This window comes from Coregonus clupeaformis, chromosome 30 (assembly GCF_020615455.1).
Source record: "Coregonus clupeaformis isolate EN_2021a chromosome 30, ASM2061545v1, whole genome shotgun sequence".
Taxonomy (NCBI): Eukaryota; Metazoa; Chordata; class Actinopteri; order Salmoniformes; family Salmonidae; genus Coregonus; species Coregonus clupeaformis.
In genome coordinates, this window is record NC_059221.1 from 50,401,184 (window position 1) to 50,413,683 (window position 12,500).

The following is a 12,500-nucleotide window of genomic DNA, read 5'->3' on the forward strand; positions in this document are numbered from 1 at the left end:
CACACACACACACACACACACCTCCAACTAAACAGAGTAAATACACACACACACACACACACACACACACACACACACACACACACACACACACTCCAACTAAACAGAGTAAATACACACACACACACACACACACACACCTCCAACTAAACAGAGTAAATACACACACACACACACACACACACACACACACACACACCTCCAACTAAACAGAGTAAATACACACACACACCCAACTAAACACACACCTCCAACTAAACAGAGTAAATACACACACACACCCAACTAAACAGAGTAAACACACACACACACACACCCAACTAAACACACACACACACACACACACACACACACACCTCCAACTAAACAGAGTAAACACACACACACACCTCCAACTAAACAGAGTAAACACACACACACACACACACACACACCCAACTAAACACACACACACACACACACACACACACCTCCAACTAAACAGAGTAAACACACACACACACACTGTTCGGATTTTCCGTTATTTAGCCCTCCAAAAAGGCTCACCAGGAAGCACACAATGTCATGACTCGTGTTTTGTCCTTAATTTTATTTTAAATCAAATGACCATAGGTCATAAACCTGAATTACAACAAACAAATAATGACAATATATTATTCAAATATATAATGTAAATATTATTCAAATAATATAATATAATAATAATGTAAATAATGAAAATCAAATAAGCCTACAACACCATCAAAAATGTGGTAAATCTGGCTTAAAACAGCATTGACTACATCACCCAGAATGCCTAGCGCCAGAGGAGCATGCGCACAGCGACTCCGCCGTTGCCACGGACGCTGCCACAGGACACAGAACCCATGCCACCACATGCCTCGTACAAAGGACCCACATACGCACAAACGCAACACAACGCGGCGCTCCACCATGGATCACCGAACCAAACCACCGCTATCACCACCGCCACCAGAAACCAGCAGAGTGCTCTGAACAATCACCACAACGCAAATGGCTGATAATGATAGCCTCATGCTATACAGCATCTGGGTCGCTGAGCTACCACACCCAGCGAGCTACAGGTTACTCTCGGCCAACTAACACCGACACAGTGAGGTAAACGTTCAGTGCTCAAACATATAAGTGACTTAAACATTAATGCTAGACTGTGAGTAGTTCGCAGTTACATACCAACGGCCTGTGTGCTCCTGATGATTGTCTGCCGTGAAATGATTACCAGGTGCCATAATTTAAGTCTCTAGTGAAGCTGCGCATGCGCACATAACGTAACATATCCGAGCATCTAAGAAACTTTGATTGAACACATCAGACCCATTTGCTTCTCTTTTTATATATATATATATATATATATATATATATATATATATATATATATATATATATATATTATTGTTTTTTGTTCTCTTTTTTCTTTTCCTGAGTGAGCTAGAAGTCTCAACACACACACACACCTCCTACTGAACAGAGTTAGTGTATATTTAAAGTGATTTTTGAACAGTCTACCAGTCAACTCTACCAGACAGTAATCTCTGTACCATCTCTTCAGACAACCTCAGGCTGCACTAAGTAGTACACACTCACCAGTGGAGGCTGGTGGGAGGAGCTATAGGAGGACAGGCTCATTGGAATGGAATCAATGGAACGGAGTCAAACATGCGATTTCCATATATTTGATGTTTGATATCGTTCCGTTGATTCCATTCCAGCCATTACAATGAGCCTGTCCTCCTATAGCTCCTCTCACCAGCCTCCTCTAACACACACTAATGTAACGTTATGACTATAACTACTGTTCCCTGGAGGAGGGAAACGAGGTACAACATGACTATAACTACTGTTCCCTGGAGGAGGGAAACGGGGTACAACATGACTATAACTACTGTTCCCTGGAGGAGGGAAACGGGGTACAACATGACTATAACTACTGTTCCCTGGAGGAGGGAAACGGGGTACAACATGACTATAACTACTGTTCCCTGGAGGAGGGAAACGAGGTACAACATGACTATAACTACTGTTCCCTGGAGGAGGGAAACGGGGTACAACATGACTATAACTACTGTTCCCTGGAGGAGGGAAACGGGGTACAACATGACTATAACTACTGTTCCCTGGAGGAGGGAAACGGGGTACAACATGACTATAACTACTGTTCCCTGGAGGAGGGAAACGAGGTACAACATGACTATAACTACTGTTCCCTGGAGGAGGGAAACGAGGTACAACATGACTATAACTACTGTTCCCTGGAGGAGGGAAACGGGGTACAACATGACTATAACTACTGTTCCCTGGAGGAGGGAAACGGGGTACAACATGACTATAACTACTGTTCCCTGGAGGAGGGAAACGGGTACAACATGACTATAACTACTGTTCCCTGGAGGAGGGAAACGAGGTACAACATGACTATAACTACTGTTCCCTGGAGGAGGGAAACGGGGTACAACATGACTATAACTACTGTTCCCCGGAGGAGGGAAACGAGGTACAACATGACTATAACTACTGTTCCCCGGAGGAGGGAAACGGGGTACAACATGACTATAACTACTGTTCCCCGGAGGAGGGAAACGGGGTACAACATGACTATAACTACTGTTCCCTGGAGGAGGGAAACGGGGTACAACATGACTATAACTACTGTTCCCTGGAGGAGGGAAACGGGGTACAACATGACTATAACTACTGTTCCCTGGAGGAGGGAAACGGGGTACAACATGACTATAACTACTGTTCCCTGGAGGAGGGAAACGAGGTACAACATGACTATAACTACTGTTCCCTGGAGGAGGGAAACGGGGTACAACATGACTATAACTACTGTTCCCTGGAGGAGGGAAACGGGGTACAACATGACTATAACTACTGTTCCCTGGAGGAGGGAAACGGGGTACAACATGACTATAACTACTGTTCCCTGGAGGAGGGAAACGAGGTACAACATGACTATAACTACTGTTCCCTGGAGGAGGGAAACGAGGTACAACATGACTATAACTACTGTTCCCTGGAGGAGGGAAACGGGTACAACATGACTATAACTACTGTTCCCTGGAGGAGGGAAACGGGGTACAACATGACTATAACTACTGTTCCCTGGAGGAGGGAAACGAGGTACAACATGACTATAACTACTGTTCCCTGGAGGAGGGAAACGGGGTACAACATGACTATAACTACTGTTCCCTGGAGGAGGGAAACGAGGTACAACATGACTATAACTACTGTTCCCTGGAGGAGGGAAACGGGGTACAACATGACTATAACTACTGTTCCCTGGAGGAGGGAAACGGGGTACAACATGACTATAACTACTGTTCCCTGGAGGAGGGAAACGGGGTACAACATGACTATAACTACTGTTCCCTGGAGGAGGGAAACGGGGTACAACATGACTATAACTACTGTTCCCTGGAGGAGGGAAACGGGGTACAACATGACTATAACTACTGTTCCCTGGAGGAGGGAAACGGGGTACAACATGACTATAACTACTGTTCCCTGGAGGAGGGAAACGAGGTACAACATGACTATAACTACTGTTCCCTGGAGGAGGGAAACGGGGTACAACATGACTATAACTACTGTTCCCTGGAGGAGGGAAACGGGGTACAACATGACTATAACTACTGTTCCCTGGAGGAGGGAAACGGGTACAACATGACTATAACTACTGTTCCCTGGAGGAGGGAAACGGGTACAACATGACTATAACTACTGTTCCCTGGAGGAGGGAAACGGGGTACAACATGACTATAACTACTGTTCCCTGGAGGAGGGAAACGGGTACAACATGACTATAACTACTGTTCCCTGGAGGAGGGAAACGGGTACAACATGACTATAACTACTGTTCCCTGGAGGAGGGAAACGGGGTACAACATGACTATAACTACTGTTCCCTGGAGGAGGGAAACGGGTACAACATGACTATAACTACTGTTCCCTGGAGGAGGGAAACGAGGTACAACATGACTATAACTACTGTTCGCTGGAGGAGGGAAACGAGGTACAACATGACTATAACTACTGTTCCCTGGAGGAGGGAAACGGGGTACAACATGACTATAACTACTGTTCCCTGGAGGAGGGAAACGGGGTACAACATGACTATAACTACTGTTCCCTGGAGGAGGGAAACGAGGTACAACATGACTATAACTACTGTCCCTTCTCTCTCGCTCTCTCTCTCTCCTCTCTCTCTCTCTCTTTCTCTCTCTCGTACCTGACTGTCAGGCTTCTCTCTCTCTCAGAGCTGACTATCAGGCTGTTCTCTCAATTCAATTTAAGGGCTTTATTGGCATGGGAAACGTATGTTAACTTTGCCAAAGCAATTGAAATAAACAATAAATATTAACAGTAAACATTACACTCAGAAGTTTCAAAATAATAAAGACATTTCAAATTTCATATTATGTCTATATACAGTGTTGTAACGATGTGCAAATAGTTAAAGTACAAATGGGAAAATAAATAAACATAAATATGGGTTGTATTTACAATGGTGTTTGTTGAGGCAACAGGTCACCAATCTTGCTGCTGTGATGGCACACTGTGGTTTTTCACACAGTAGATAAGGGAGTTTATCAAAATTGGGTTTGTTTTCGAATTCTTTGTGGATCTCTGTAATCTGAGGGACATATGTGTCTCTTGGCAGGAGGTTAGGAAGTGCAGCTCAGTTTCCACCTCATTTTGTGGGCAGTGTGCACATAGCATGTCTTCTCTTGAGAGCCAGGTCTGCCTACGGCGGCCTTTCTCAATAGCAAGGCTATGCTCACCGAGTCTGTACATAGTCAAAGCGTTCCTTAATTTTGGGTCAGTCACAGTGGTCAGGTATTCTTCCACTGTGTACTCTCTGTTTAGGGACAAATAGCATTCTAGTTTGTGCTGTTTTTTTGTTAACTCTTTCCAATTTGTCAAGTAATTCTATTTTTTGTTTTCTCATGATTTGGTTGGGTCTAATTGTGTTGTTTTCCTGGGGCTCTGTGGGGTCTGTTTGTGTTTGTGAACAGAGCTCCAGGACCAGCTTGCTTAGGGGACTCTTCTCCAAGTTCATCTCTCTGTAGGTGATGGCTTTGTTATGGAAGGTTTGGGAATTTAACGTCTCTTTTCTGGATTTTGATCATTAGCGGGTATCAGCCTAATTCTGCTCTGCAAGCATTATTTAGTGTTTTACGTTGTACACTAAGGACATTTTTGCAGAATTCTGCATGCAGAGTCTCAATTTGGTGTTTGTCCCAGTTTTGTGAATTCTTGGTTGGTGAGCGGACCCCAGACCTCACAACCATAAAGGGCAATGGGTTCTATAACTGATTCAAGTATTTTTAGCCAGATCCTAATTGGTATGTCGAATTTTATGTTCCTTTTGATGGCGTAGAAGGCCCTTCTTGCCTTGTCTCTCAGATCGTTCACAGCTTTGTGGAAGTTACCTGTGGCGCTGATGTTTAGGCCGAGGTATGTATAGTTTTTTGTGTGCTCTAGGGCAACGGTGTCTAGATGGAATTTGTATTTGTGGTCCTGGCAACTGGACCTTTTTTGGAACACCATTATTTTTGTCTTACTGAGATTTACTGTCAGGGCCCAGGTCTGACAGAATCTGTGCAGAAGATCTAGGTGCTGCTGTAGGCCCTCCTTGGTTGGTGACCGAAGCACCAGATCATCAGCAAACAGTAGACATTTCACTTCAGAGGCCGGGTGCTGCAGACTGTTCTAGTGCCCTCACCAATTCGTTGATATATATATATATGTTGAAGAGGGTGGGGCTTAAACTGCATCCCTGTCTCACCCCACGGTCCTGTGGAAAGAAATGAGTGTGTTTTTTGCCAATTTTAACCTCACACTTGTTGTTTGTGTACATGGATTTTATAATGTCGTATGTTTTTCCCAGAACCCCAACTTTTGTGGATTGGGGTGATCCATCCTTGGTTCCAAATATTGGGGAAGATGCCAGAGCTAAGGATGATGTTAAAGAGTTTAAGTATAGCCAATCGGAATTTGTGGTCTGTATATTTGATCATTTCATTGAGGATACCATCAACACCACAGGCCTTTTTGGGTTGGAGGGTTTGTATTTTGTCCTGTAGTTCATTCAATGTAATTGGAGAATCCAGTGGGTTCTGGTAGTCTTTAATAGTTGATTCTAAGATTTGTATTTGATCATGTATATGTTTTTGCTGTTTGTTCTTTGTTATAGGGCCAAAAAGATTGGAGAAGTGGTTTATCCATACATCTCTATTTTGGATAGATAGCTCTTTGTTGTTTGTTTAGTGTTTTCCAATTTTCCCAGAAGTGGTTAGAGTCTATGGATTCTTCAATTACTTTGAGCTGATTTCTGACGTGCTGTTCCTTCTTTTTCCGTAGTGTATTTCTGTATTGTTTTAGTGATTCACCATAGTGAAGGCGTAGGCTCAGGTTTTTTGGGTGTCTGTGTTTTTGGTTGGATAGGTTTCTCAATTTCTTTCTTAGGTTTTTGCATTCTTCATCAAACCATTTGTCACTGTTGTTACTTTTCGGTATTCTGTTAGAGATTTTTAGATTTGATAGGGAAGCTGAGAGGTCAAATATACTGTTTAGGTTTTCTACTGCCAAGTTTACACCTTCACTATTACAGTGGAACGTTTTGTCCAGGAAGTTGTCTAAAAGGGATTGAATTTGTTGTTGCCTAATTGTTTTTTTGGTAGGTTTCGACACTACTTTCCTTCCATCTATAGCATGTCTTAATATTATTCAGTTCCTTTGGCTTTGATGCCTCATGATTCAGTATTGCTCTGTTCAAGTAGAATGTGATTTTGCTGTGATCTGATAGGGGTGTCAGTGGGCTGACTGTGAACGCTCTGAGAGACTCTGGGTTGAGGTCAGTGATAAAGTAGTCTACAGTACTACTGCCAAGAGATGAGCTATAGGTGTACCTACCATAGGAGTCCCCTCGAAGCCTACCATTGACTATGTACATACCCAGAGTGCGACAGAGCTGTAGGAGTTGTGACCTGTTTTTGTTGGTTATGTTGTCGTAGTTGTGCCTAGGGGGGCATATGGGGGAGGGAATGCTGTCTCCTCTCTCTCTCTCCAGAATACCTAACCATCAGGCTGTTCTCTCTGTCTCCAGAGTACCTAACCATCAGGCTGTTCTCTCTGTCTCCAGAGTACCTAACCATCAGGCTGTTCTCTCTCTCTCCAGAGTACCTGACCATTGGGCTGTTCTCTCTCTCTGTCTCCAGAGTACCTAACCATCAGGCTGTTCTCTCTCTCTCCAGAATACCTAACCATCAGGCTGTTCTCTCTCTCTCTCTCTCTCCAGAATACCTAACCATCAGGCTGTTCTCTCTCTCTCTCTCCAGAGTACCTAACCATCAGGCTGTTCTCTCTCTCTCTCTCCAGAGTACCTAACCATCAGGCTGTTCTCTCTCTCTCTCTCCAGAGTACCTAACCATCAGGCTGTTCTCTCTCTCTCCAGAATACCTAACCATCAGGCTGTTCTCTCTCTCTCTCTCCAGAGTACCTAACCATCAGGCTGTTCTCTCTCTCTCTCTCCAGAGTACCTGACCATCAGGCTGTTCTCTCTCTCTCTCTCCAGAGTACCTAACCATCAGGCTGTTCTCTCTCTCTCTCTCCAGAGTACCTAACCATCAGGCTGTTCTCTCTCTCTCTCTCCAGAGTACCTGACCATCAGGCTGTTCTCTCTCTCTCTCTCTCCAGAATACCTAACCATCAGGCTGTTCTCTCTCTCTCTCTCCAGAGTACCTAACCATCAGGCTGTTCTCTCTCTCTCCAGAATACCTAACCATCAGGCTGTTCTCTCTCTCTCCAGAGTACCTAACCATCAGGCTGTTCTCTCTCTCTCTCTCTCTCCAGAATACCTAACCATCAGGCTGTTCTCTCTCTCTCTCTCTCCAGAGTACCTAACCATCAGGCTGTTCTCTCTCTCTCTCCAGAATACCTAACCATCAGGCTGTTTCTCTCTCTCTCTCTCCAGAATACCTAACCATCAGGCTGTTCTCTCTCTCTCTCTCCAGAGTACCTGACCATCAGGCTGTTCTCTCTCTCTCTCCAGAGTACCTAACCATCAGGCTGTTCTCTCTCTCTCTCTCCAGAATACCTAACCATCAGGCTGTTCTCTCTCTCTCCAGAGTACCTAACCATCAGGCTGTTCTCTCTCTCTCTCTCCAGAGTACCTAACCATCAGGCTGTTCTCTCTCTCTCCAGAGTACCTAACCATCAGGCTGTTCTCTCTCTCTCCAGAGTACCTAACCATCAGGCTGTTCTCTCTCTCTCTCTCCAGAGTACCTAACCATCAGGCTGTTCTCTCTCTCTCCAGAGTACCTAACCATCAGGCTGTTCTCTCTCTCTCTCTCTCCAGAGTACCTAACCATCAGGCTGTTCTCTCTCTCTCTCTCCAGAGTACCTAACCATCAGGCTGTTCTCTCTCTCTCCAGAATACCTAACCATCAGGCTGTTCTCTCTCTCTCCAGAATACCTAACCATCAGGCTGTTCTCTCTCTCTCTCTCTCTCTCTCTCTCCAGAATACCTAACCATCAGGTGTTCTCTCTCTCTCCAGAATACCTAACCATCAGGCTGTTCTCTCTCTCTCCAGAATACCTAACCATCAGGCTGTTCTCTCTCTCTCCAGAATACCTAACCATCAGGCTGTTCTCTCTCTCTCTCTCTCCAGAGTACCTAACCATCAGGCTGTTCTCTCTCTCTCCAGAGTACCTAACCATCAGGCTGTTCTCTCTCTCTCCAGAGTACCTAACCATCAGGCTGTTCTCTCTCTCTCTCCAGAATACCTAACCATCAGGCTGTTCTCTCTCTCTCTCTCCAGAGTACCTAACCATCAGGCTGTTCTCTCTCTCTCCAGAGTACCTAACCATCAGGCTGTTCTCTCTCTCTCTCTCTCCAGAGTACCTAACCATCAGGCTGTTCTCTCTCTCTCTCCAGAGTACCTAACCATCAGGCTGTTCTCTCTCTCTCCAGAATACCTAACCATCAGGCTGTTCTCTCTCTCTCCAGAATACCTAACCATCAGGTGTTCTCTCTCTCTCCAGAATACCTAACCATCAGGCTGTTCTCTCTCTCTCTCTCTCTCCAGAATACCTAACCATCAGGCTGTTCTCTCTCTCTCCAGAGTACCTAACCATCAGGCTGTTCTCTCTCTCTCCAGAATACCTAACCATCAGGCTGTTCTCTCTCTCTCTCCAGAATACCTAACCATCAGGTGTTCTCTCTCTCTCCAGAATACCTAACCATCAGGCTGTTCTCTCTCTCTCTCTCTCTCTCCAGAGTACCTAACCATCAGGCTGTTCTCTCTCTCTCTCTCCAGAGTACCTAACCATCAGGCTGTTCTCTCTCTCTCTCTCCAGAGTACCTAACCATCAGGCTGTTCTCTCTCTCTCTCCAGAGTACCTAACCATCAGGCTGTTCTCTCTCTCTCCAGAATACCTAACCATCAGGCTGTTCTCTCTCTCTCCAGAGTACCTAACCATCAGGCTGTTCTCTCTCTCTCCAGAGTACCTAACCATCAGGCTGTTCTCTCTCTCTCCAGAGTACCTAACCATCAGGCTGTTCTCTCTCTCTCTCCAGAGTACCTAACCATCAGGCTGTTCTCTCTCTCTCCAGAATACCTAACCATCAGGCTGTTCTCTCTCTCTCCAGAGTACCTAACCATCAGGCTGTTCTCTCTCTCTCCAGAGTACCTAACCATCAGGCTGTTCTCTCTCTCCAGAGTACCTAACCATCAGGCTGTTCTCTCTCTCTCTCTCCAGAGTACCTAACCATCAGGCTGTTCTCTCTCTCTCCAGAGTACCTAACCATCAGGCTGTTCTCTCTCTCTCTCTCCAGAGTACCTAACCACCAGGCTGTTCTCTCTCTCTCTCTCCAGAGTACCTAACCATCAGGCTGTTCTCTCTCTCTCCAGAATACCTAACCATCAGGCTGTTCTCTCTCTCTCTCTCTCTCTCTCTCCAGAATACCTAACCATCAGGCTGTTCTCTCTCTCTCCAGAATACCTAACCATCAGGCTGTTCTCTCTCTCTCTCTCTCTCTCTCCAGAATACCTAACCATCAGGCTGTTCTCTCTCTCTCAGAATACCTAACCATCAGGCTGTTCTCTCTCTCTCTCTCCAGAGTACCTAACCATCAGGCTGTTCTTTCTCTCTCTCTCCAGAGTACCTAACCATCAGGCTGTTCTCTCTCTCTCCAGAATACCTAACCATCAGGCTGTTCTCTCTCTCTCTCTCTCTCTCCAGAGTACCTAACCATCAGGCTGTTCTCTCTCTCTCTCTCTCTCTCCAGAGTACCTAACCATCAGGCTGTTCTCTCTCTCTCTCTCCAGAGTACCTGACCATCAGGCTGTTCTCTCTCTCTCTCTCCAGAGTACCTGACCATCAGGCTGTTCTCTCTCTCTCTCTCCAGAGTACCTAACCATCAGGCTGTTCTCTCTCTCTCCAGAGTACCTAACCATCAGGCTGTTCTCTCTCTCTCTCTCCAGAGTACCTAACCATCAGGCTGTTCTCTCTCTCTCTCTCCAGAGTACCTAACCATCAGGCTGTTCTCTCTCTCTCCAGAGTACCTAACCATCAGGCTGTTCTCTCTCTCTCTCCAGAATACCTAACCATCAGGCTGTTCTCTCTCTCTCTCTCCAGAGTACCTAACCATCAGGCTGTTCTCTCTCTCTCTCTCCAGAGTACCTAACCATCAGGCTGTTCTCTCTCTCTCCAGAGTACCTAACCATCAGGCTGTTCTCTCTCTCTCTCTCCAGAGTACCTAACCATCAGGCTGTTCTCTCTCTCTCTCCAGAGTACCTAACCATCAGGCTGTTCTCTCTCTCTCTCCAGAATACCTAACCATCAGGCTGTTCTCTCTCTCTCTCTCCAGAATACCTAACCATCAGGCTGTTCTCTCTCTCTCTCTCCAGAGTACCTAACCATCAGGCTGTTCTCTCTCTCTCCAGAATACCTAACCATCAGGCTGTTCTCTCTCTCTCTCTCCAGAGTACCTAACCATCAGGCTGTTCTCTCTCTCTCTCTCTCTCCAGAGTACCTGACCATTGGGCTGTGCTCCGTGAGTCGTCCTAAAGGCACCTATCTGATCTCCACCTTGTCCTCCATCTTCTCCCGCTCCTCCCCGGCAGAGCTGAGCTCCATGGTGGTGGTGGTACTGCTGGCAGACTTCGATGCCCAATGGAGAGAGACCACGCTGGGGGAGATTACAGCTACCTTCCCCTCCCAGCTGGAGGCAGAGCAGCTATTGGTGGTACATGCCCCCAAGCAGTACTACCCACCATTAACAGGTACAATAGCAGTACTACCCACTAGTAACAGGTCAGTTGGTTAGCTGGTCAGTCGGTTAGCTGGACAGTCGGTTAGTTGGTGAGATGGTTAACTAGTTGTTTCTATGTTTTAGGCCTGAAAAGGAACTATAATGACAACGCAGACCGTGTGACGTTTCGCTCCAAACAGAACGTTGACTATAGCTTCCTGCTTCAGTTCTGCGCTGGGCGGAGCCTGCTCTACCTGCAGCTGGAGGACGACGTCTCCTGCTCGCAGAACTTCCTGTCTGCCATCAGGGGGCGTGTCCAGCAACAGGAAGTGGTGGGCGGAGTACCCTGGGCCACGTTGGAGTTCTCAGCGCTGGGCTACATCGGGAAGCTGTACCACTCAGAACACCTCCCCCTCCTCTCACGCTTCCTCTTCCTGTTCTACCAGGAAATGCCCTGCGACTTCCTGTTCAGTCACTTCCGGGTGCTTTTGACACAGGGTGAGGCGATCCGCTTCACGCCCTCACTGTTTCAACACATGGGCTCATACTCCTCGTTCCTGGGGACATTCAACAAGCTGAAGGACGAAGACTTTGAGGCGGACCTCTACACCAACCCTCCTGCTGATGTCTATAGTGACATACCAGGTAGAAACACACACACACACAATGCAGTGTGGAAAGGCCCCATAAGGACCCTGTGGTGGCTCTGGTCTGGCTATATAAAGAGCATTTCACTGGAAGGTTGTATTTGGTGCCTGTGACAAATAAAATTTGATTTGATTGATATCTAACATGTATCTCTGTGTCTGTGTGTCTAGCCTATGAGAACCATGTGGCGGCCATGGCCTGGTCTCCCGGTACTGGAACATTCTTCTGGGGGCGGAGTCCCTTTTCAGGGAACCACCTAACCGTCGCCTTCAAACAGCCTGCTGTGGTTACCGGCATTATCGTGGTGACAGGGTCAGCAGAGGGTCGTGACCAGTTGGCATCTGCGACCGTGGAGCTGGGTCTCCACCCGGTAACTGAGAAGACTGGATTGGGGATAACGTGCCAGGAGTTCTATAGCGTGGGGGATCTGCAGGGAGGGAAGATGAACATGACGGACATACACAAGAAGAGATCTGGCCACGCCTCTTCCTGTCTGAAGATAAGAGTTACAGCCAATCAGAATGACTGGGTTATCATCAGGAAGATCAGGATTACTACAGAGGAGGAATGA

At 46.4% G+C, this 12,500-nt stretch overlaps 1 protein-coding gene across 1 annotated transcript in view; it reads left to right on the forward strand.

Moving 5' to 3' along the window:
• The window catches only part of LOC121545306 (alpha-1,3-mannosyl-glycoprotein 4-beta-N-acetylglucosaminyltransferase C-like), a 30,398-nt gene that overhangs the window by 17,836 nt on the left and 62 nt on the right, over window positions 1-12,500 (forward strand). The window contains exons 5-7 of the mRNA XM_045209342.1: window positions 11,058-11,312; window positions 11,426-11,926; window positions 12,100-12,500. The exon at window positions 12,100-12,500 is cut by the window's right edge and continues 62 nt beyond it. Coding sequence (XP_045065277.1) covers window positions 11,058-11,312; window positions 11,426-11,926; window positions 12,100-12,500 — 1,157 coding nt within the window. The remainder of the gene's footprint in view (window positions 1-11,057; window positions 11,313-11,425; window positions 11,927-12,099) is intronic.